General features: G+C 38.2%; 1 protein-coding gene across 13 annotated transcripts in view; it reads right to left on the reverse strand.

Annotated features, from left to right (window-relative positions):
- LOC121262237 (exportin-4) overlaps positions 1–26,719 on the reverse strand; it is a 53,182-nt gene that overhangs the window by 19,024 nt on the left and 7,439 nt on the right. For 11 of the 13 annotated variants that reach the window (XR_005940063.1, XR_005940066.1, XR_005940065.1 and 8 more), the window contains 14 exons: positions 17,905–17,976; positions 17,702–17,797; positions 17,277–17,513; positions 16,715–16,898; positions 15,603–15,714; positions 15,423–15,509; positions 15,151–15,289; positions 14,787–14,883; positions 14,614–14,676; positions 14,278–14,387; positions 10,404–10,508; positions 7,343–7,416; positions 6,174–6,249; positions 797–1,027 (listed from right to left, as the gene is read on the reverse strand). Coding sequence is in view for 8 of the 13 variants with exons in the window: in XM_041164631.1 (XP_041020565.1) it covers positions 797–1,027; positions 6,174–6,249; positions 7,343–7,416; positions 10,404–10,508; positions 14,278–14,387; positions 14,614–14,676; positions 14,787–14,883; positions 15,151–15,289; positions 15,423–15,509; positions 15,603–15,714; positions 16,715–16,898; positions 17,277–17,513; positions 17,702–17,797; positions 17,905–17,976 (1,683 nt within the window). In the remaining 5 variants the exon portion in view is untranslated. Of the gene's footprint in view, positions 1–796; positions 1,028–6,173; positions 6,250–7,342; positions 7,417–10,403; positions 10,509–14,277; positions 14,388–14,613; positions 14,677–14,786; positions 14,884–15,150; positions 15,290–15,422; positions 15,510–15,602; positions 15,715–16,714; positions 16,899–17,276; positions 17,514–17,701; positions 17,798–17,904; positions 17,977–26,719 lie in introns of those variants that run through there. The other 2 variants (XR_005940067.1, XR_005940068.1) reach the window with 2 other exon arrangements.

Consider the following 26,719-nt stretch of genomic DNA (forward strand, 5'->3'; position numbering starts at 1 on the left):
TATTAGGGAATAAAGGATTTCTCATTCGTTAAAGAAATGTTAGGATGTAGTGATCAAACAAAGAGGAAAATTTATGGTTTGGAATATTGTTTCAGCTTTTTGTGGTTGTTTGAGAGATGGATGGTTACACTTTCTAAATATAATATTTAGTGGAAGAATAGCCAACAATTCATATCTTGTTATGGCAGAACTAGCATTCCTTTGGCATCACACCAGGGAAAGAGCTACATCATACACAAACCTTTAAAGCAAAGTTTTTTCTGAAAATTTCTCACAAACAAATTATTCTATTAGTTAAATTCAAAGCATAAAACTACTATTAATCCTACCAAAACTTGGACCACTAATATGGTTTGGCCTCTATGGGCTTTGACTACCGCCCAAACTAGATAACTAATACAACTAGCAAATAAAATATGAAGTCAAAATCAATGAAAAATAAGACCTAACAGATCAAAAGTACAATTCCCACAAATATAAAATCATAGAAATACTTTGGCTCCTGAATCAATAAAACTGTCTTCCTGCTATCTGCATCCCAAGTTTTTTCTCTTTTTCTCATTTTTTTTTTTTAATTTTTACTGCCATGCACCCAGTTGGTTTGAGCCCACAATTTCACCTGCCACCACATACTTAACAGGAGAGAGTGCACCATTTAGAGATCAAATTAAGTATTTTGCAAGACTATATAAACAAGAATGCGCTTGGAGATTAGGAAAAAAAATAAAATGTCTGAAAAAAAGTGAAACATCAATGGACAATGAATGCAAGGTGAAAAAACTACAGTAAGTGCTACCTGCAAATCCTTCTCCCCAGGATATGACATCAGTGTTGTGATAGATATGCGAACTATAATGTCAAGCACAAGTCTGCCTTGAATACGTTCTCCAAAAAAATTAAGCAAACCTTTTCTCGTCTGCAGCAACCGCAGCTGATGATCTTGATCATGAACTGAGTTACCCTCTTTAATTTCTTCAGGATGCATAAGATATGTATGGGACCATCTTGAAAGAAACCATACCACAGCCTAAAAAAATAATCCTCTCAATTAATTGCATGGAGCCCATAGCATGGCCATAAAAAACTGGATCAAAAGTAATCAAAATGGAAGATCGCACTCAAAGCACCCCATTAGTCTACTACGAGAGTGCTTTGTACGGAGTTATAGCACATGATTGACACAATACACTGTTAATGCATTCAACTTCTCAAAACAATAGGACAATTTGATTACTATGGTTATGCATGCTTTTATATTTTTTAAGCAATAATAATTTCATTAAAAAATGCAAAAGGTACATTCCAAGTACAACAAAAGGTGTACAAGAAAGTCATCAAGCTAGAAATTGGGAAAGATACAAGATAATCATGGAGAGTAAGCCCATTAAAGTTTATGACAGCTGTCCAAAGAGGAGTATTAGAAAAAGAAAGTCTCAAACTCCTCTATTGTCCGTTCCCGATTATCAAATCATTACATAATCATTACAACTTTCCCAAACTTCTAAACAAAACACAAAAAACAATACAATTTTTTCAAATTTTAAAACAAAAATTATATTCAAAAATTATATTCAAACAATTTTTTAACTTTATAATATTTTTATTCAACTTTTTCTCTCCTTTCCCAAAACCCAATAAAATATCTTAACTCAAACTATTTCACTACTAATCACATATATTCTGAGATAGTCTTAGTATCCAAAAGAGCCCTAGGCCTCTCCATGAGTAAAAAAGGACTACTAGGCTCATTGGCACAACCCAAGCCAAACCAGCCACTTGCCAACGTAGAAAATATGCTCTGCAAACTCCCCACTCTTTGCACATGTTACACCACTCAATCACACCAATATGTCTTTTTCCCCAAGATTGTCCATGGTAAGAATCTTCCCTAAAGATCTTGGTACATGTAATAAGTCCTACTAGGAAAAAAATCTTATGTTATTAATTTATTTAAACCAAATTATTTTCTATGTATTTTAATATAAGGGTCTTCATTACTATGATTTTAAAATATGTATATTTTCCATGTTTAAATGAGACTTAGAAAAAAGGAGAGGAAGGATATACATGTGTTTTTGGTGTTACCGATTTACCCTTTAGTATTATTATTTTGTGTGTTAGTAATTTTACTCCTTTTAATCCCATCCATTGATCTGGTAGGTAGGGAAATATCTACTCAATATTTTCCATCCCAGCCGTCCATCCCATAAACACATAGCCCTTCACCAAAAACCTCTTGCTTCAGACACAGAGGGCTTTTCTCCAGTTTTTTTTTTTTTTTTTTTTTTGTGCGTCTCCTTCCCCTTGCCCTTTCTCCAGCTTGCCCCTCCACTCCTACGGTGAAACCTAGCCTAGATCTCCTCAAGGAGAGGGATAAACTCAGGTATGTTTCCATTTTCGACTCACTTCCTTGGAGATTTTGGTTCTACACGAAATGGCATCCAAGGGTTGTTCTGAGATTTCTGCCTTGCTTCCAGCCAAGAGCCCTTCTCCATTTCTTTCAGATCACACTCCCATCTCTTTGCTTTGATGCTCCAATTCGCACCTTGGGAAGAAGATCAAGTCAGGTAACAAACCTAGTTCCCAAATCTCTTGTTGTTGGATTGATGCTAAGCACAAACCGTGGCACACCATTTGATTTTCTGAAAAACTCTGCTGCTGTCCGATTTCTGTTTAGTGACTTCCAAAGTTTGAATTTCTCACTTATTTCTTCTAATGCTTGTTTAGTTGGGTGTGTAACCGACTGGAGGAAAGGTAGAAATAGTCAAAATCGTGCAACCCACAGCTTGAGGAGGTGAGGTGAAATTTTTCTGCCCTGTTTTCGTTCCAGTTGTGTAGTTTTGCAAAAAAATCTGCTATGGCTTTACCTTGCTTTCTTGAGTTTGAATCATGTTTTTAACTATGTTTAAGCCTTTATTTTTATGCATTAAACTAGTGGAGATGAGAATGTATTTTTAACATTTTTTTCCTCAAGTTAATAGCCTAAGTAAGCAACCAAGGATTTTATTCAAACTAGTAAGTTCACTTTGAATTCTCTGGTTTGCCAAGAGCTACCCTTGCTGTTTTATGCTATGCTTACACGAAAAAAAAAAAAAATGATGTTCTTTTCAAGTTTTCTTCAACTCTAGTATTCTTTGTTATGTAGTTGAGATTGTAGTTATATGATGGAAGTTTAAAAGCAAGAATGCACTAAAGCTGCTAGCTGTCCATGGTAGTGCAGAAATTTCTGCTATACACTCTATTTTGAGGCTCGAACCAGTCCATTTTCATCCCTATTGTTCATTTCATCCTTCATTCAACCAAAGTTATTTGTTTGTATGATAAACTACTGAAAATAAGGGACAAAAATCAGCCATCTAGTAAGCTTTGGTTCTTCACCTATTTTGGTTCCAACAAGTTACCAAAAATCTGTCAAATACCCTTTTAGTGAAAATTTCCAGATTTTTTATGCTTCCTTGTTCCCTTCCATTTCCAAGTAAATTCCTATCATTTAGACATTCTTAATCCATGAATTTCATCTATCCTTCATGTAGAAAACTCAATAGCCCTTATTGGACGGCAAGCATGCCATTAGTCATGGTTATGAATTTCTTTAGATTGCTTGAAATGAGGAGTTTGAATGTTTTGACTTGGTGCTAAGTATGGAAGTCTAGGATGAAATTATCATACCTTTAAGAAATGGATGGGAAAAGGAGAGAATAATGTTAGATTGACTAGGTCTCTTCTTGAGCTTGTTTGATATCGAAGGAAGTTAAATGGGTTGGGGTTGTGTTTTGTAGTTGACTTTCTCTAAGTGAAGAGGGAGTTAAGGAAAGTACTTTATTTCCTTCTTGGATTTAAAGTAAGCATCTAGCTAAGGGTTGGTTAGTAAAACTTTGTGTGACGTGGATATTGATATGCTCATTCCATTTCATTGAATAGGATTTATTGAAGTGCAAAAGGAACCAAGGGTTGAGCTTGGAGGTAAGTAGCTATGACCATGCTTCTTACACGACATTTTCTTCTACTAAATACTCTCTTCTTCAAATGCTTGTTTGTGATGAAAAGGTAAATATATATACAATATATGAGCCTTCTTGGTAGCCCATGTTAAGTATCCTACAAATTATAAATGTGTGTATATGTATGATGTAAAGCATTCACACTCAAGGTTTAAATCATGACATTTATCATGCACATGTTTTCTTAAGAATTAGTGATTTTCCTTAATATAAAGTATAGCATGAAAACGAATTCTTATGAAAGAAAATGCATGCTGCATTGGACTAAGAAATATGATGAAAATGCTATGAATGGAAAAAGGAAAGAAAGAGGAAATGAAGGTTTTATGTATGAAAATACGTAATGGCCAATGACGGAATGATGATGGTACCAAAGAAAGGGACAGATTGCAATACCGGATCGGTTTCATTGGTAATGCAGCCAATGGCGCCATCCTGACTAAGGGATTCCCAACCCGTGACCACGGGCAGAATCAGGTCCAAAAGACCGCTAACCCTAACACATAGGGCGTAATAGTGTGTACCGGCCAAGGAAAGTGAAATATCGAAATGTTTTAAGCTTCTATGACTTTTCAAAAGAAAATAATAGTCGATGTATGATATCTTAACTGCATGGTGTACTGCTTACTGAGTATTAGACACACACTTGTGTTTAATGTTTTAAATATCCAGGTAATGATGAGGTTGAGGCTGCAGAGAAAGGCACTACTCAGGAAGGAGAGACAGATGCCTAATGGTAGCATTGGGCTGGGTCTCTAAATGGAGTTTGGGTTTATTTTGGTTGTTTTGTGAAACTGTTGGGCTATGTATTTTGAGAAGAGGTATTTTGTAAACTGGGTAGATGTTTCTACCCGGAAGGTGGCTGTTGTTTTTAAATTGTATCTAATGGGACCGTCTCATACTTTAATAAACATGTTATTTTGAACTTTGAAGTTATGAAAGAAAATGGGAAGGTCCCCTTATGAATTGTCAGTATGTTATTTAGGTCCCTTTTGTAAACCGTTGGTATATTATTTACGTATAGAAAAAAAAAAAAAAAAAAAAAAAAAAAAGGCAGGACGAAATGTAGCTGCTCATCCCATTTTTAGTGAGGGGTTGTTATAGTACAGGAAAGAAACACAACTCTTGGAGGTACCTTAGTTTGGACGCCATATTCTCCATCAAGGAAAGGGGTTGTTATTTTGAGGATAAGTAATAACAAATAAGAACTTTATACAAAAAACAGATACTGAACCTCCCTTTCTTGGGTGGGGACCAAAGCAGCTTGTCTTCCCCCTCTTATTTTGAAACTAGTGGAGTACCAACAGAATAAAAAAATACAGTAAAGGCATCAACCTCTCAACCTTCTAATCATGAGCCACTGATAAAGCTATCATTCCACTGAGAAAGTACACTACTTGTCTCCAAGGGTCACCAAAGCATCTTTAACACCCATGTTGTACACCTTCGATCAAGCTTTTTGAGAGGCCTACTACCCCACCACCAATCACACCAGGAACTGGTCCTTTCACCATCTACCACTACAAATTTAGTATGCTCAGAAAACTTCACACCTCGTTTGCTGATGTTTTTCCATAATCACAGCCCGTAAGGTCCTTGGATCTCATTAGAATACCACAGAGCCCACAAACATCCATACTTAGCATTTACAACCATTCCCCACGGCCTCTCTCTCATTCTAGTAGTGCTAAAGCAACTTTCCAAAAAGGATTCAAGAACACAAGTTCTGAACTCCTAACTCACCCTCAGGAGTCAGAGAATACTTTGGCAAAGCTTACCAAGTGAAACTTAAACTTTTCTCCTATCCCACCCCAAAGGAAGTCCCTCTATAGCCTTTCTCAGCGGTTAGCTAAACTCGCTAGAAGCAGAAATAAGGACATGAAATACTTAGGCAAATTAGCAAGAGTACTCTTGATCAAAGAAATCCTATCACCCTTAGGCAGATAATACATCCTGTTCCAACCAGCTAATATCCAGTCAACCTTTTCAACAACCCCATCCCAAATACCATAGCCTTGAAAATGTATGCTTTTATTGCAAGCTATACTGGCAAAGTATGAGAACAGATCAGGATTTGATACGCATATTCAGTGACATGCTAAAAGGGATAAAGAGGAACATAGAATGGTAAAAGTAAGGTTAGGCAAAGAGGAAATGAAAATAATATGCTACCTCCATGAGTCGAGGACTGAAAACCAATGTTCTCAATTCAGCATCTAAACTCTTCTCAGCAAACCTTATAATTGAGCTGCATCAAATGATAGAGCAAATTGAGAAGCAATAAAACATGCCCACATTCAGGAAAATAATACAAGTGTAACTTTCAACTAATAATTGGTTAAAAAAAATGGTGCACTTTAATTTGCTGGGGGCATGGTAAAGGCACTATGAACAAGCCCAACAGAGTTATGTGACAATTTTTTGCAATGAAAGCTTACTGTTTATCACATCACAGCACATTATATCTCCAAAAGGTGTCATGTATGGGCAATTGCCAAAATATAAAATACAATCCATGTTGTCCATTGAAAAATGCCAAGCAATGTGCAAATCATGTCCCTTTCCAGTTAGGAAAACTTATTGTGGATTTATTTTGGGTGATTCCTTCAATGTCCAATTACAGGCTAAAAAATGATCCCTACCTAACTGTGATCCTGGGAGGGAAGCCTTGGTTACTGCCCCACCCTTGCGCATTTGTTTTGCATGAAGTAGCTACTCTCAAACTCAAACCCATAGGCTTGAACTTGGCAGCCCACAGCTTTACCATTACACCAGATAATCATATTTTATCAAGGACAAAGGTTATATATGCATAATCCTTAGTATCTTTCAACATGAAAAACAATTCTCTATGGGCCATTTGGTAATATATAATGCAACTTAATGACAAAATAATTCTCTGCTGCTTCTACATAACATAGTTACAATTCTCAGTTACAGTTATCCACCAAACATACATGCTTTCTCGAAAAGCACATTCAAATAACATCACTGCTAAACTTCAAAGTAACTTGTTCTACGAGAAATGCTACATCCTTCAGGCAATGGAATAGTCCTACATATCATAAATCATGGCTTGAGACATTGGAAAGCTGATCCTTTTTCTATTGGTTTCTTCCTGTTTGTTATCCTGAATACAGAAATAATTTAATTTTCATTTTTTTAGTTTTTATTAATTTTTTATTAGGCGTACCATGAATAACAAGTTGCAAGGCTACCAGTATCAGTTTGTGCAGGACTGACTTTGAATTTCACATCAACTCGTTATAAATGAGTCTTTGTAGTGATAGAGTTTGGGGGGGGGGGGGGGGGGGGGGGGGGGTGTGAAAGCAAAATCTTGCCTAGAAAGTACAATAACGGGATGCTTGTCTGCTTCAATGTTGTCTGCAAAGTAAGTTTGTATAGCATATGGAACCTGAATATCACACAGCATAACCAATAATTATAATGTGAACTCACATGATTGCCTGGTTTTAGATACAAAAATGCCACAGGGCCATTACAGAGACTCTAATCGAATCGTATCTATGGCATAAATATAATTTCTATCTGTGGAAATAGGCACCCACATTTGCAACAAACAAACTAGCAACATGAAACATTGAACTAAAATATGAAGAAATAACAATGCTTAATTATAATTTCTTTCAAGTGAGTAGAAAGTTTGTTATAAGTGAGGCTGTAACATGCATTAGAAATAAAGGTTCCACAAACAATTGAGGATTAAAATTTTTTTATAGGTAACAATTGAGGATTAAAATCAACGAGACAAAAATCTTTATGTTGTGAAAATATAGGAGATATCCCCAATTACTTATTATAACAACTACCTGCACATGGAGTAGCAAATATGTTTCAGCAGATTATAACAAAAAACATTTTTTTTTTATAAGTAGATTATAACAAAAAACATATGACTAATAAACAAGTATTTTATTTAATGCATGAAAAATATTCTCAGTTGCCATTAAATCTTTTTTTTAGGGCTAAAATAAGCTTTATTTACTTTTTGATATGTAAATAAACAAGGGTAAAATAAAGTTTTATTGAAACAAGTAAATAGGCATAACCCAAGTATATAGGACATATACAACTAAGAACACCCTGTTACAAGTTAGGAGCTATAAAGTTACACAAAAAAGTCATGAAAGCTGGCTCTGTTGAACACACTGGCAGAAGTCCAAAGAAGTAAGGTACGAAAAAAGAAACTTCTAAGCTCATCCAGAGAGTGTTCTCTATCTTCAGAGCTCCAGCCATTCCTTTCAAGCCAAATACACCACATGAGATATAAAGGAATCATTCTCCATACACCACCAATTTGGGAATTGCCCTGAAGCCCTTTGCATAAGCAAACAAGTCCACCACCCTCCAAGGCATCACCCATACAAGTTCGGTCCTGTTAAAGATCTCAGCCTATGACACGCCGCCTCACAATGAAGCAATAGATGATCCACATATTCACCACTCTTCTTACACATGTAGCACCAATCGATCACAATAAGTCCATGCTTTCTCAAGTTGTCCATAGTTAATATTTTTCCAAGAGATGCATTCCAACCAAAGAAAGCAATTTTAGGAGGCACCTCACTTCTCCAAATGCACTTCCAAGGAAATGGAATATGGTTTTGACATGGCAAAGCCTTATACAAAGATCACTAAGTGAACTTCCTATTCCTGTATTCATCCAAAGCATCTTGTCCTCAGTAGTACCGATATTCGAGGCATAAAAGAAGCTAAAAAAGTCGGAAATAACTCCAATTTTCCAATCATGAGAAGCCCTAAGAAAGTGAACATTCCATTGTGAAGATTCACTAGAGCTGTCCAAAAGATCCAACACCAAAGCCTTCTGATCAATAGCCATCTTGAAGAGGGAAGGAAACATGATCATGAAGGCAGTATTACCACACCAAGTATTATGCCAAAATCTCCTGGATCCCTCTCCAATTGCAAAACTAAAATGACGAGCAAAAACCTCCCAAAACCAACACCATGCGCGCCCCTCACTTCATTATAACACCCCCCCACCCCCCCCCCCCCCCCCCCCCCCCCCCCCCCCCCCCCCCCCCCCCAAAAAAAAAAAGGCCTCCCATACTTTGACTCAATAATAGCCCTCCACAAAAAATCCCCCTCCTAATGGTACTGCCAGGACCATTTCCCAAGAAGTGCCTTATTAAAGATCCTACCCCCAACCCTCCACTTGAAATCGGGGAACAGACCTTGTTCTAACTAACCAAGTGGAACTTAGCCTCCTCTCCAATTCCTCCCCACAAGAAAGCTCTAAAAATCTTCTCAATCCGATTAGCCACACCTGTAGGCAAGGGAAACAAAGATAGAAAATATGTGGGAAGATAAGAAAGAGTGCTCTTGATTAATGTGGTTCTTCCTCCTTTTGATAAGTACATCATTTTCCATCCAGCCAACCTTCAAGAATCTTCTCCACTACCCCATCCCAAATAGTCTTTGCCTTGAAAGTGGCCCCAAGAGGAGGACCCAAGTATTTCATAGGCAATAAGACTACCTTGCAACCCAAAATACTTGCCAAGCCTCTAATGTTATGTGCTTCACCCACCGGCACCATCTCAGACTTCCCTAAATTCACTTTTAGGCTAGAGACAGCTTCAAAACAAAGCAAAATAGCCTTCATCGACTAAATATAGCCCAGGTCCGTATCACAAAAAGAAATGTATCATCAGCAAAAGATGGAAACATTGATAAAACAATTGTTAGTACTTCCCATTGAGAAGCCTGAGAGAAAACCCCTGCCAATAGCAGCCTCCAAGATCCGACTAAGTGTATCCATAATAATCACAAAGAGAAAAGGGGACAATGAATACCCTTGTCTCAAAACACGTGAGCTGTAGAAGAAACTGATAGGGGTGCCATTTACCAAAATGGAGAACCAGACAGTGGTTACACAATGCTTGATCCACTACACCACTTCTCCCCAAAACCACACCTCCCATTTACCAAAATAGAGAACCAGACAGTGGTTACACAATGCTCGATCCACTACACCACTTCTCCCCAAAACCACACCTCCCAAGCAAGTAAAATAGGAAATCCCAATTGACATGGTCATATGCCTTATCCATGTCCAACTTGCATAAAATGCTTGGCACTCCAGTTTTGATTCTGCTCTCCAAACCTTCATTTGCTATGAGCACCGTCTAAAGTTTGTCTCCCTTAATGAAGGCATTTTAATGGTAAAGTCTCAGTACAGAGTTCATTATCATTAAATCTCATATGAATAACAAATAAAATAAAACATAAGAATTCCAAAGTTTCATCAATACATATGAACTGCCACCAAAAAATTGTGTATGAAAAAGTTATCAGAAAATTGTATGTTGGCTTTTGGGCAAAAGAAAAGCTAAGAATATGACAGAATGACTAATCAGTTACCAAGGGCGTTTCTCCCTCCCCTTCATCAGCAACAACATGCCCAGCAATCAGTAAAAGCGAATAAACTTCCTCCAAAATTTCAGTTGGATAAATAACTCCCTTGCCCTACAGATATAGTCAATAACTTGCTATGAGCAAATGACATACAGATAAATACCTTTCATAAATCACAAATGTATGTAAAAGAATGTTCAATGCAATATATAAAAGATCATTACAAAAGGAAAACAAAACAAAACAAAACAGAAGTCATCATACAGCAGCAGCAATGCAAAGCTGCGGTGCTTAGATCACTCAATGGTGCACTTCAATCAATAGTGCATCAAACTGAAATAAAGTTCAACACATCACTATAGAGGAAACCCAAACTTTAGGGAAAAAAAAAAGGACCAACGATATCTTTCCTCTGATGGCTAACCCTACAGTAAGGAGAAAAAAGTAAAAAAAAAAAATTAATGATCAGGAACATAATATAACCAAGATAAAATCTACGAATCAATTATATCTTTTGGCCTGGATTTAATATATCAAGCATGTACCATCGCACACAGCCAGCGAAAAAATAAGAATACTAAAAGAGATCCACTACCTGCACTGAGATCACATGACCAGTACAAGAATGCTGGAAACAGATAGGTGAAGTCAAGTTCCTACCCCATTAAGAGCTTACATGCCACATTTCTTTCCCTTGGGTCCCCCACCCCCTCCCCCTCCAGCTTGGGTTTTCTCTTTCTTTAATTCGAATCACTAACTTGCATAATCCCTCCCCACCTATTCTTAGAAGGCAAACCCTGAAAGGTAAGTAGTAGTTTAAGCCTCCCCTACATAGTAAACTTTTTATTATGCCCTTCAAGCCTGATTGTTTGCTATGGCCGATGGTATTTTATTATGCCTAAATTATATTATTATTTTATTGAGATTAGTTAGAAGAGGACTAGAATTTGGACCCTTAGAGAATTTCAGTTTGTGAATTATGTATAAGCCTTTGTTGGAAGCCTTTTTATGAACCCTATTTATGATAAAGGAAGTTTCATGTGATTTTAGAACTGCATGAATGATAATGTGACTGAATACTATGTAGTATGATTATATATTTTAAAGAATGAAAGGCAAGGTAAGGTAACGTTAAAGGAAAGAAAAGAAAATGAAAAGGTATGACTGCATGTGTGTGATGGGGATAAAGGACTGACCATAACGACAATGAAGACAATGCCATGAGGTTTGGACGGATTGCAACTTCAGAATGCATCATTGGCGGTGCACCTAGTGATTTTTCTTTATAAATTGTTATGGAATCTGTTATACATGGTGCAAAAGTGTAATGTTTTAAGTTTAGTAGCATTCGGTTTCTCTAGCTTTAAAAGCCTAGAGGAAAGTGGTGTTACACCATCTCCCCTCATATCATGCAAATCTAACACTAACCCAAGTTAGCAGATTCTTCACTAAGAGTTCGATAGAAACAAATGATCTCATCCTTCATCTCCACCTCCTCAGAACAAACAGAACCATCAACTTTAAAATCCATGATTCGAGTCACCCCTACAGGAATTCAATAATCGATAAAAACACATAGCATCATTTTCACGTTCCTACTTTATTACATAACCTTAATAGCAACTTTAGCATTCATTAATTTACTTCATTGAATCACATTAAACTGAACATAAACCTTATCGATCTCAAGGGGTGTAAATTCAAAATTGACATAGAAATTATCGTTCATTTTTTTTTTCTTTTTATAAGTAATAATCTTTATTGATGAGAATGAAACTAGGCAATGCCCAAGTACACAGGAAGTATACAAAGTGAGACACCTAATTACATTCTAGAAGGCTAGAAAGAAGATAAAAGAAATTATCGTTCATGAAGTAACATCAATGCCACCACTGTCTATTTCATAATCAACCTACAGAAATATTCTGTATTAAGCAACATAAGTACCGCCACTGTCTATTTCTTACTTTTTCAAGTAACCAATTTAATGCTTAAGATCATTCTAGTGAGTTAATGTGGCTACACAATTTCTCCTAGACCTTCAATAAAGCCCTTTGATGGAAGTTGTTATGGAGGTGTCATCAGGAAAGTGAGGCTTTGTGGAGGGCATTGATCGATTCCAAATGTGGGAGTGCCTGGGGTTTGGTGTTCTAATGAGGTTAGAGGTATACATGGTGTGGGGGTGTGAAAAAATATATTAGGAGCAGTTGGGGAGATTTTGCCAAAAATGAAAGTTTTGCAGTTGGTGATTAGGGTTAGTTTTTGGCATGATTATTGTCTCTTGATGTGGTGGTAGGGCCCTTAAGGTTGCTTTTCCTAGCCTCTTCTGGTTCGCTCATAATCAGGATGCTTCAGCAGTGGTGTTTTGGACTACTCTAGCGGTTCCCCTCAATGGAATGTACATTTTACTGTAGCAGCGAATGATTGGGAAATGGATGCAATTTCTGTTCTGTTTAGATTGTTGTATGATACAAGTACTGGCAGGGCTGAGGCGGCAGACAAGATGGTTTGGATTCATACCGGTAACAAGAAGTTCACAGTTCGCTCTATGTACAAGGTGTTGTTGTCTGGTCAAAATGTGGTACACTCTTTTCCTTGGAAGTGTATATGGAGGAGTAAGGTGCCATCAAAGGTCACTTTCTTTGGTTGGACTGCTTCCCTTGGGAAAATTCTGACCTTGGATAATCTTAAGAAGCATGGACTACTTGTTATGGATTGGTGCTACATGTGTAAAAAATGTGGTGAATCGGTGGATCATTTGTTACTTCGTTGTGAGATGGAAAGGGTGTTATGGTATGAGGTCTTTAATAGGATTGGAGTGGCGTGGGTGATTCCTAGAAGGGTGGTGGATCTTTTCTCTTGTGAAGAGCTCTTAAGGATACTCTCAAATTGCTGCTGTTTGGAGCGTGATCCCTTTATGTCTTATGTGGTGTATTTGGTTTGAGAGGAACGGCCGGTGTTTTGAAGATAAGGAATGCTTAGTGGAAGACCAAAGATGTCTCTTTTGCAACACTTTAGTTCTTTGGGCTTTGGCCAATGGAACTAGTGTTCATGATGTTCTTGTTTCTTTTTCTAGTTCCTGACTTGTAACTAGGTTTGCACATTTGTATACTTCAATGTACTTGGGCTATGCCTATTTACTTGTCTCAATAAAGTTTTTCTTACTTATCAAAGAAACAAAAAAACATTTTCTCCTAGAGATGGATTCTCCACTCCTAGTCCCATTCCAATGTTTTGGGATAACATGCTTTCTTTTTTATTTTTTTGATAGGTAACAGAAATTTTATTAATATAAATGAAAATAGACGTAGCCCAAGTACACAAGACGCATACAAGAGAAAACACCAAGTGGGGAACTAGAAATAGAGACAAGAAAATCATTCTAGCCTAAGAAAATTTTTTTTCCAAACCAAAAATGCGGAGTAAATACATAATCCCACCGCAAATAGTAACTCCATATCTTCTCCTTCTCTTCAAGGTAGCAATATCATTATTGATCAAATTAGGATGGTACTGAACAATAGTACAACTCCAAATGTTGTAACTCTGTCATCAACTTACTCTCAACAAAATAGGCAACCAATGTCTCGTCACAAAATTAAGCAAATACAAAATAATATGGACGCAAGTCTTGATAAGCAGATTTTCACCTAATACCACAAGCTGCAAACAGAAGGGGGGATATGAACCTTGCTACAATTTCCTAAATTTTGTTAATGTCAAAGCTTAGATAGGTGAAAACTAAAGCAAATCATAATCTGTAAGATCACATGACCAATAGTGGGAATAACAACCCCTAAAATTTCACTGGTTATTATCAAATGGCACCAAATATTTGTTTACAAGAAAGTTATTTTTCAAAAATGAAGATTAAAACCACCTGATCAAGCCGTACAAAGCGTTCGGAAAAAAGCCTTGTGAGCAAAGGAATTGCGACATCAATTGCTCCTCTCGCAATAAGAGCATACGAGCTTAACCTTTCATCCATGGCTGCAAGGACCATACATCTAAAATTTAGAGTGAAATAACGTCAAGCACTAAAGCTAAAGATCATGATGAGGGAAAATAACAATTTTCATGCAGCATCACCATTTAACATGTATTGAGACCTAGTATTGTAACAAACACTCGGGAAAAAATAAAAAAAATAAAATAAAAAAAAAAAAAAAAAACCAGATAGCTGAAGGAAATCTAGTATTTGCAACTTTCAATATACCAGAGATCGAAGTGTGAAGGTAGTCATCGTCATCGTCATCGGTCAATGCAGAAGATACAGCCGCTGTATTGCATTAACATTCACTTTTATGACCAAGTAAAACCCCCAAAGAAATTGATTCTACACAGAAAAACAAAGATGAAGCAACATAGCATGTAATATTGAAGAATTACCTTTTAGCTCCGACTCTACAATCAAGGCAAAGAGATTGCCAGCAGCATTTACACCTTCAGGAGGAAGCATTGATTTCCCACCAGAACTATCAAATGGCTGAATAAGAGTTAAAACATTCTTTAGTTTCATGGCCAATCCCAAAAGCCTAAAAGCAGACATACCAACGATCTCATCATGACCAAATAGACAAACGATACTATCTAGTATCATCAATAACAACAAATGAGCACTGGAACAATCTTGGCATAAACTCATCCTCATAATATACAAGCATTGGGCATTGGGCTCGTTCACACATATGTAACAAGATACAACGTGCTAAGAGTAATAGATGTTTATTATAATGCCTTTAAGGATGCATACCACAAGAAGGGCAGTCCATGTATCCAGCAAGATATCACGGGCCACCCAGCTCCATGTCTCCTCTTCAGTGTTACTCATCATAAGGACTTTAATGACCTCACACATTAAGGTGGATAATAGGGTAAGAGTGCCAAAAGGCCTGAACATCAATGCAAAAGGTTTAGTCAAAGACCACATCTGTGAAAGGTGTATACCCCTCATAAAAATAAAATCCTCAAGGAAAGCTAAAGAAAGAAATACAAATTACAAAAGTAGTATACTCTGTTACAAACCTTATGGCCTTCAAGAGTTGGTCAAACACAAAGGGAGTTGTTACATTTGCAATGGACAATAATGCACGACAACCATCAAGCATCTCACTGAACATAACCAGAATGAAAATGAGTTATTGGGGTTGTATTTACATATACATATATATGGATGACAATAGAGTTGATTTACAAGGATATTACCTTTCACTTTTTCCACATTCAATCAATTTTGAAACTGCATCAGGAGGATCAATCCAATCTATCATCCCTGAGAGCAGCTGCAGCAAATGATGTTCATGCATTTTCCCATTATCTACATCACCGAACCATTTATTCACTAAATCATTTATTTTATATTGCAGAATTGTTACTGGATGAAACTTAGAAGCAAAATGTATCATTTGAACGTGATATAAACTTCCATTACTGAGATTACATAGTCAATTAACTTTTGAATGTATGTATATTCAAGTAAAAATTTCAGCAAAAAATCGAATTTTAAATAGAATGTTGAAGCCAGCTTATTTGACCATCTCCTGGAAGTTACAATCCGAAAATGTGACAGATAGTCGTTTTTCTTTTTTTTTAAAGCGGGATTATGCTCGGGTAGTCATCCAATCGTTAAATGGACTTTTTTGATGACTTCAGAACAAACCCTGAGAAGTGAATCCCATTTACACAACCCCACCCCTAGAACTATGTACCAGGTAATTGAAGGGAACTCTTAGTATGGAATCGAACCCAGGTTGTCAGTTTACAGCTCATCTCAAGTCCGCACTTTGACCACTAGGTTGCACCCTGATACATCATTAAATGGCACATCACAAGATCATACTCAGCTCATCCCAATCATTAATGACCCAAACTGGCTTAAGATTATACTCAGAAATTCAACAACATCACAAGTTTTGTTATTCAACTCTTAACATTTATTCCTTTCACTTCTCAAAATGCATGGCATTAGCAACCATTTCAAGCAGGTTTATCCAATGTGACACATTTTTACCATCAAATATTAACAAATGGTGTGTCACTTTCAGGAGTTCAGGGTGAAAAATATATTTAACCCTTTGAAATTTGAAAGGTTCCTACTTCAAAAATCCAAGAGTACCTCAGTATGAATTCATAGTTTTTTTTTATATATAAGATTTGAATTTATAGATTTACTATAGGCAACTGATTAAGTGGACAAAATTAGGCTTTTGAAAGATTCAACCAGTTGAACTTATCTTATTTAAATAAGGGCATTGGTTGTCAACTAAAAGATCTTAGTCCTAACAAGAAATACACGTGAGTGGGCAAGAATGTTGTACCAGAAAGAAAAATGGTTCCTGTCAATGAGCAGAATTGCAAAATTAATTTACGAGCAGAGACTGCAATAGGGCAGTCAATCCAGTAACCTTCACACGAAAACTTCTGTCTAAGTGTCGCATATAAGCTCAGGAGCCACCCTATATGGCCACTTGAAATCAAAACATCACGCCAAGCAGGACCAGGCTACAAGCAGCACAAAAAAGAACCCAGAAAATGAAAACAACTAGAACGTAAGGAGTTCAAAATTCTGGTCATGCCATTTAACAAAAGTTTGCATATAGCATAAACTGAAGATAATAGATAACACATTATACACCATCAATGCTGTCTATAAAGCATTGGTGTGGACTAGACTATTATCTTGTTAAGATTGGCATCTATAAGTACTCTCTCGTTTTTTTTTTTTTTTTTTTTTTTTTTTTTTGGGAAAAGCATATTCAAGGAAAGTTGTAAACAGAAATACATTGCTATCTATTACGATGACACAACCACAATCTTCTATATAAGTGCTTTCACATGCGGGGGGGGGAGAGAGAGAGAGAGAGAGAGAGAGCCCACTACCTGCACTAAGGTACACTCAGATCCCCTAGGTGAATCAGTATCATGCCTAGCTACAGCAGAGAAAACATTTACACTGGATTTCGTGCTGTTGTTGTTGTACCGAAAATCCCAGTTCAGGATCTGAAGCATGAGTCGCAATGCAGCATTACAAACTTTAACCTCCGGTACTGCAGAGTTGGATTCAATTATCCTATTTGTGACACTTATAGCAGCATTTCGAGCCCAGTTGTAGAACGTCTATCATTTATATCATACCAAAGCAGCAATGACAATGTCAGAAGAAAAAATTCAGAACCATGATGGTACGTCCATTATTAACATCAGCTCATTTTGGAAGGAAAATTCCACTTACAGAAAAACAATACCATATGCTTCACCATAAAAAGAAATGAAAGGAAAAAAATGCAAACCGAAACTGAAAGAACCTTTAAAAAGTCTATCTCTAATGACCTCCGGCATTGCTCATGAAACTCCCTAGGAAGGCCCATGGCACTTGAAGTAGATGGAGAAAATTCAGATACCTGAAAAGAAACATATTCAGTCCTAATCCAGTAACATGCCTGAAGCAAAAACCCGTCAGAAACTGCTTTCCATATAAAATATGATAAACTTTGAAAGTAACATGTACCAAAGATTCCAGAAAATTGACTCCAATGAACTGCACGTCTATCCCATGAATGCCAAGAATTGCCTGGTTTACCTGTGTTGTTTAAAATTTTAGGCATATTGAGAAAAGAGAAATGAAGGTAAAATAGCCCATCCAACCCACAAGAACTTCAAGTCCAGACGCTGCAGAGATGTGTCACTTCCAGATTATAGCTAAAATGAAATCTATAATTTGAAACAAAATAACGAACTAAAAGAAAAAAAGAGGAAATTTGTTAGCTCATCATGGAGTAACTAACTTAATAGAGAGGAGCCTCAGTGGAGGCAATTCTTCACACAAACCTAAAAAATATTCATTTACTACTTTTACCGACCAAGAACCATGCTCATAACTGTTAATAGTTTTGTTAATTGGCTACAAAAGGAAAACATTATTGGTCGCAAGTTGTGGCATTGAAACATGGATATGCAGCAGTAGGTGGAGGTCTATGGTAGTAACAGACCTCTACAAACAAGCTTCGGAAATTTATCATGAAAGGATATTATTGTCACAGAGCATAATTGTATTAAGTATACCCCATGAGGGTACAACCATCAAACGAAGCTTTAGTATATATATTGGAACAGTATGAAGGTGGGATAATTTGAAGTCATCATTTTCCCTCTTCCTTATTCCATGTCTCTTTCTAGACATAACTTTTACATGGTATCAAAGCAGGATTATGAGCTTCTCAATACCTTTGTTGCTATCCCTTTTATTACTATTTGTTTGTAACCCAAAAAAACAATAATATCTTCACATCGTGTTGGAAGTGTGACGGCACTAATGTCATCGTTTCTTATTTGGTAAGGGCCAATTGTGCTCGCCATCCCATTCTGTGGTGGCTGGTGGTGCGGCAGTGTCACCAGTGAGATGGAAACTGGTTTTTTTCAGAGTTACCCTATTGTTGAAGACTGCCAACTGTGCCATTTGTGGACGGCAAAGTAACTCAAGGTGGCCATTTGGATGCAAAATATCCTATCCTGGGCTGAGTTTGTTCTCAATTTGGATCAAGTATTCATTCCTTTCTGGAATAGAACTTGTTTGACAAAGGGAATATGGTAATTCCTATACATTTATAGTACATCCTTATTCTCATTTGAAATAGGATCCAATCTACTTTTCAAGTCAGGTCCAGTACAACCCAGATTCGTATCGGTACAAATCCTATACATATGGATTCATGTCGGTTTGGAACTGATAATCAACCGTTCAAGCCCAATAATTGCCAAGATTCAGCCAAGACTTTCAGATCCTAATCCAATACAAGCTGAAAAGTGGTTATTCAAGTCTGTTTCAAGTGTTTTTCCACATTTTCATACCTTTCAAATTGGACTTCTACTTTTCAAATTGGTTTCAAGCTTCTTTTTCTTTTTCTTTTTTCTTTTTTTAAAAAAAAAAATGGTTTCAAGCTTGTTTCTTCAATTTCATACATATTGCATACTGTGTATTGGTTTGCTAATGGTTGTATTGGATTGTGTACTATTTTTTACCTCATGTCCACTCATATTTAGTAGACATGAGGTCAAAAAGTTGTCACCTCCAAAAACTGGGCGTAACCATGGATTGGGCGTAACCTTGAAATAGAATCCTAGTGTACTATTTCAAGCTGACAATAATGTCTGTTGTCAAAATCTTCCCAAGGTACAAGGATAAACAACTTAGCTCTCTTCTCCTCAACGTTCAGATATGGCTAATTCCAGCGCTTCTCACCAGAATTTTTTTTTGATAATTGTAAGTATATTAATAAAAGAATAGGCAAAAGCCATGTTCAGTACAAAGAATGTCCTAGCTAAGTAGGAACATTGGAAATAAGGAAAGCATGGAAATCTTGGCCATTAAAGTTAACGGAATTGGCCCAAGTACAAAGAGTTCTAAACAAGAAAGCCTTTAGTTCCTCTATTGATCTTTCTTTGTCTTCAAAAGTCCGTTCGTTACGCTCCTGCCATAAACACCACATGACACAAATAGGCAACATCTTCCATATAGCCTTGATCTGTTTGTTACCTCTTAAATCTGTCCAACTAGCCAACATCTCCACTACAGACTCGGGCATTACCCACCCCAAGCCTAATCTTCTGAATACTTCATTCCAAATCCCTCGAGCTATATCACAATGTAGTAGAAGATGATCCACCGATTCACCCTCGTTCTTGCACATGCAGCACCAATCAGCGATGATCACCCCTCGTCTTCTCAAATTATCTGTTGTGAGTATCTTACCCAAAGAAACGGTCCACACAAAAAACGCTGCTTTGAGGGGCGCCTTGTGTCTCCAAATCCTTTTCCAAGGGAATTGGGTTGGATGTTCTTGTGATAAAGATTTATAAAACGAGCGAACCGAGAATACACCTTTTCCCGTGTGTATCCACCACAACCTATCAGCTTGATGGTTGCTGCATTTGAGCGAATATAAGAGGCTGAAAAGGGCTGCAAAATTATCAACTTCCCAATCATGTGCCGCCCGGCTAAAGTTAATGTTCCATTGAATTTTTTCCCCCACTATTACCATAACTTCTGCCACAGAGACATCATTATCACTTGCCACCCTAAAAAGAATAGGAAATAGATCCTTTAAAACCCCATTGCCACTCCAATTATCATACCAAAATTTGATCCTAGTCCCATTTCCAAGACAAAATCTTATGTGCCTGGAAAAGACCCCCTATCCTCTTCTTATATGCTTCCACAAACCCACATCATAAGCCCCACTCACTTCATTAGTACACCATCCCCCCATAATTCTCCATATTTACTCTCGATCACCAGTTTCCATAAAGCCTCAGGTTCTTTATGGTATCTCCACAACCATTTCCCAAGTAATGCCCGATTAAAGATTCTCAAATTTCTAATGCCCAAACCACCAGAAGAGATAAGTCTACAAACATTTTCCCACCTGACTAGGTGAAATTTAAACTCTTCCCCCAATCCTCCCCATAGGAAATCTCGTTGTAGTTTCTCAATGCGAACTGCCACACTTGCTGGGATAGGGAACAAGGACAGAAAATATGTCGATAAGTTAGATAACGTACTCTTTATCAAGGTAATTCTACCACCTTTTGACAAATACATTCTCTTCCATCCTGCTAATCGACGCTCTACTTTCTCAATCACTATATCCCATAAGGAGTCGCTCGTGACACGGACCCCAATGGAAGACCAAGGTATGTCATAGGGAGTGAAGCAGTCTTACAACCCAGAGTATTAGCCAACTGTCTTAGCCGTTGCACACCTCCAATAGGCACCATCTCTGATTTATCCAAGTTCACTTTCAACCCTGAAACTGCTTCAAAACAAAGGAGAAGGGCCTTTAAAACACGAATCTGATTGTTGTCTGCCTCGCAAAAGATAAGAGTATCGTCTGCAAACAATAAATGTGAAATATTAATTGATCCTCCCCCGGGGATCCTATTGAATACCCATTCAGACACCCATTTGCAACCAGGGCTGAGATCATTCTGCTCAAAGCCTCCATTACAATGACAAATAGTAATGGTGACAATGGATCTCCTTGTCTAAGGCCCCGTGTAATATTAAAGAAACCCATCGGACTTCCATTTATCAGAACTGAAAATTTTGCTGTAGATATACACCAACGGATCCATGATCTCCATCTTTCCCCAAATCCACACCTCCTTAGAAGGTCTAGTAAGAATTCCCAATTTACATGGTCATGTCTAGTTTGCATAAGACCCCAGTACTACCAGCTTTCAGTCTGCTGTCCAAACATTCATTTGCGATAAGGACAGCATCTAGGATCTGTCTATCCTTCACAAAGGCATTTTGAGGCTTTGAGATTATCTTTCCCACTACCTCACTAAGGCGTTTTGCAAGTACCTTAGAAAGGATCTTGTAAACCCCATTTATTAGGCTAATGGGTCGGAACTCCCTAATTTCTTCAGCCCCAACTCTCTTTGGAATCAAAACAAGAAATGTGGCATTTAGGCTTTTCTCGAAATGTCCAGCTTCATGAAACTCCTAGAACACCAACATGAGATCATCTTTTAGTATTTCCCAGCAAGTTTGAAAAAAACCCATAGAAAACCTGTCAGGACCCGGAGCCTTGTCTTTGGCCATCTTCCTCACCACTTCAAAAACCTCACCCTCCTCAAACGGCCTCTCCAAGTGAATACCATCCCTAGGCCCAATAGAGTCGAAAGCTAATCCATCAAGCTTCGATCGCCAACCCTCCTGCTCAGTAAGTAGTTGTTCAAAGAACCCAACTACATGATCATTAATTCTCTACTCATCCTTACAATCTGCCCCATCTATCTTCAGCATCTCAATATTATTAGATCTTCTGCGAGAATTGGCCACCCTATGAAAAAACTTACCCCTCACCACTTCTTTTAGACATGAGTCAAAAACTTGTCACCGGCAGACATGGATTGGGCGTAACCCAGTTTGTGGGTTACACCCAAGAATTTGTTTAAAGTCTACTAGGATTCTATGAAGTGGCCCAATCCATGGTTAAGCCCTAGAATTCCTAAAACCCACAAACTGGGCCACTGGAATTCCGCCCATGTAAGCTGTCCACTAGAACTCCAACCCCTCACCACTAGAGCACCATTGGCACCCCTCCCCCAATGCAACCAAACTTCACCCTTCCAAAAACTCCTATTATTCTCAGACCTCTCTAGTGCCCTCTCTCCCATTGTAGTTCAAATTCAACTCCCCATAAACTTATCTTCCTATGCACGCAAGCCCCATCTCCCCCTCCCACTAAAACTTTTCTTTCACAGCCACTAAGATCAAATCTCTGTAGACTTCTACAACCCAAACTCCCCTTACTCACTGCAAAAGGCTTCTCCATAAAACCACTCCTTGCCTCTCTGTTCCCATGGTTTCTACAAGCTCACGCAGCATTCTCTCTCTGCCTCTCAGTTTCACCGTCTCTCTACCCTTGTTCTCTTTCCCACATCGCGTTTCAGCTGATGCCTAGTGCACCACTAACAAATTCCAACGGAGCAAGCTGTCTTGCATGACCAACTCTCCCACATTTGAGACTCTCGCCAACGGAAGCCTAGCTGCGCATGCCACAAATTGCACCAAACTCCACCATCTTAAACCAGTCCCGAAAATGAACTCTCTTCCTCACAATAGTACCAACCCGCTGAAGTCAATGCTGCTCAGCCCCTGTTTTCCCCTCACTGAACCAGAGTAGGAGAGCCCTTGTCCAACCACAACCAGTTGCAGCTGTACACTCCTCTCACAGCCTTTTCTCTTGTTTCTCAGTTGCACCGTACCAGCACCACAAAACCAAAGCCCAGTCGTGTTTCTGCAATAAGAAATCAGGTGGGTCTTCTTTCTGTTCTATCTCTCCCTACTCTCTCACTTCATTGCCGTGGTGCCAAGAACCAGCAACAAAGAAACAAACAAGCTTATGGCAGTCCCTCTGCTCCATTCTGCCCAGTTCTAGCTCTCGGCACCATGGTGAAGACCGGACCGCAATACCAACAGCCCAGTTGAAGACCCGAGAAACTCAGCCACTCTCCCTATATCTCATAAGGTAACTCTCTCTCTCACTCTACGAAAAACACTCTCTCTCTCTCTCCCTCTCATTTAGATCCCACCTAGCTCCTCATCTTTCAGTACCTTTTTCACTCCCTCACTGAACTGGTTAAGCCTATGGATCCAAATGTGTAGATGTAAGTTAGTGTATAGTAGTCATGCTATATTATGGATCCATTTGGTCATGGGCTATGTTTATTTTTTGAGGTTAATAGGTGCACATGATAGTTATGGCTAATTTTGGGGTTAATTATGATGAGGGAGATATGTTCAAATGCTAGGGGTTTGATGAATAAAATGGTTATGGATGGAATACAAGTTCTCGGTTTATGATAAATACTAGCCTTATCATATGTAAAGCCCATTCATTGATAGCCCATTTTTATGTAACCTATAATCATGAAAGTACATAAATGTGAATTTATTTGACTGCATTAATGATATTATTATTATTGAATGACTGATTATTGATGATTGATAAATGATGATGAATCATGGTACCAAAGGTTAAGGGGCGGTTGGTAGGCCTACAACCCGAGCAATCCGTCCATGTTTTTGGACCGACCCAACCCGACCCGCATATTGATGGTTTCTAGTCGGGTTTGACCCTTTTTTTTTTCTTTTTTCTTTTTCTTTTTTCTTTTTTCTTTTTTCTTTTTTCTTTTTTCTTGGCAGTTGGTTTGATCTTTGCATGTGTCCTGACTCCATAAGTATCGGCATCTCCGAGGCAAACAAGCACACATTTTGCTTTCCACTAGTGTCGAAGAAAAGCTTATACCCAAAATCATGTATTCTGCATCAAACCGTGAGTCCTCAACAGATTCAGAACAGAGTTGGGATTCTCCACGTTCTCAATGTTGAGCTTCTTGGAAGCTGAAGTGGCCAAATCTAAGGACAACCCACACGAGTTTTGGAGGAAGGAAACTGTAAGAGATTTTGGGTCCGTGGAATTAGGGGGGTCTAAGATGGGCTTGAGAGAGGAGGTTGAGTACAAGTGGCCATGGCAGATTGGTGAAGCTCTGGGCCTTAATTGTTGGGGCAGCTTAACGCAAATTAAATGAAGCATTTGGTTTGATCGCCGAAAAAGTTGAATCAATGGTTACCTGGATTGAGTTTTGAGATGGAATGCGATGCTCTTGTTGATTGAAGCGTCGACCTCCTCACTTTCCCCATGCTCTGTGACTCTCAGTGCAACAATGAGTTCTGCTGGAAGTTTAAGACTTGTAGTAAAGCTTGTAGCTTTCGCCGTCGCTCCAAGTAAACCATTGAAGACTCTCGGGTTGTGGATGATAGCGTCGCGATGAAGAGAAGTGGGGAGGGGGGGAACGGAGGCGATGCAAAGAGAAGTGGGAGGTCGCTGGCTAGGGTTTCATGTTTTAAGAGGCGGGTTGTACGGGTCGAACCCGAGATGTAGTTAAAACCGATTTTTCAGGTCGGGTCGGGTCAAAGGGTTTTTTGCACAGGCCTAGCGGTTGGCAACACCAAGAGTGGCTCATTAGCAGTGCACCTAATGACAACCATCTCACTCAAGGCCTATGGGTGGGCTCATGATTGTTGAGATCGCCAACCCTAGCACACGGGAGTAATTCTGTGTGATAACGGATGTGACAGATATGACGGTTATGACAGATGGATTTATATATTGAATTAAAGAGTAGTGCTATTTGAAAGCCTTTACACCACACACAATCCACATGGCATAATTTGTTGTGTAAGATTCTAATTTTAAAATTTATCTTCCAAATCAAATTATGTCACGCGGATGATGTGTGGTGTAAAGGCATTCAAATAGAATAATTATGAATTAAATGATTGATATTTTATCTTATACTTATGTAGGATGATTTTAAGAGAAATCCTATATTAAGTATTTTTACTGCACGATGTATTATTTATTTAGTATTCGACTCATTTTTATTTAAAATGTTTTAGATGTCCCTATTTAGCTATTTAGTATTAGACTCATTTCTCATAGCTATTGAGGCTGGCCAGCCTCTTCTGGCTAGATCTTATGCCAAAAAAGATAGGGAGTTGAAGAGGCTTGCTCTACTAATTATGATGCTCGGGAAGGTAGTGTAAGTAGGTGAGATTGTGGTTAAAAGTTGATTGTTTTGTGGAGAAGGTGAGATTGTGGTGGTCCTCTTATGATTTTTCTGGCACACCCAGTTTTGTGTTGGCTGGAAAGCTTAAAGCTTTGGAGAAAGATCTGAAATTGTGGAATGATGAAATATTTGGGAAGATTGACGATCAGAGGAAGACTCTTTTTGAGGAACTATCACACTTTGATGAGAAGGAGATTGCTGGGATTCTCACAGATGTGGAGAAGGCAAGGAAGATTACAGTAATGACTGATCTGGAAAAACTTACTCTTTTGGAAGAGATTTCTTGGTGAAAAAAATCAAGGGCCCTTTGGCTAAAGGAAGGAGATAAGTGCACCAGATTTTTTCATAGAATGGCAAACTCTCATAGAAGATTTAATGCTATTGAGGTGCTGCACTCAGAAGGTAATATCCTTACAAACAGATCTGATATTGAGGAACACACTGCAGTTTTTTGATAACCTGCTTATGGAGCAATTCCCTTGGAGGCCTAAGGTTGATGGGTTGGTATTTGCATGATTGATCAATCGTGTGCTGATTGGTTAGAAAGGATGTTTGAAGAGGAAGAGGTGTATAATGTGTTGAAAGGTATGGAAGGTGATAAAGCGCCAGGACCTGAGGCAAAGGTATGGATGAAGCATTGCAACACTACCGCTACATTTTCAGTGCTGGTCAATGGCACTCCCAAGGGTTTTTTCAACAGCTCTCGTGGTTTGAGACAAAGAGATCCTCTATCTCCTTTTCTCTTTGTTTTAATTATGGATGTTTGTAGTAGAATGTTGAAGGCAGCGGTGAATGGATCTTTCTTGTCTAGTTTTTTAGTGGGCGGTTCATCATTTGGGAGCATCAATGTTTCCCATCTTCTCTTCGCCGACGATACTTTAATTTTTTGTAAGCCGGATCCTGACCACTTGCAATCATTGAGAGCACTCTTGCTTTGTTTCAAAGTTGTTTCTGGCCTCAAGGTGAACTTATCTAAATCTGAATTGGTACCCGTTGGCTGGTTAATTCAATTGGAGATTTGGCTGATATCTTGGGTTGTAAGGTCTCTTTTTTGCCTTTGAAGTACCTTGGTCTTCCATTGGGTGCCCCTTATAAATCCAAGTCAATATGGGACAGTGTTATCAAAAAAATTGAGATTAGATTGGCTGGTTGGAAAAGGATGAATCTTTCCAAAAGGGGTAGAA

Source organism: Juglans microcarpa x Juglans regia, chromosome 4S (assembly GCF_004785595.1).
Source record: "Juglans microcarpa x Juglans regia isolate MS1-56 chromosome 4S, Jm3101_v1.0, whole genome shotgun sequence".
NCBI lineage: Eukaryota > Viridiplantae > Streptophyta > Magnoliopsida > Fagales > Juglandaceae > Juglans > Juglans microcarpa x Juglans regia.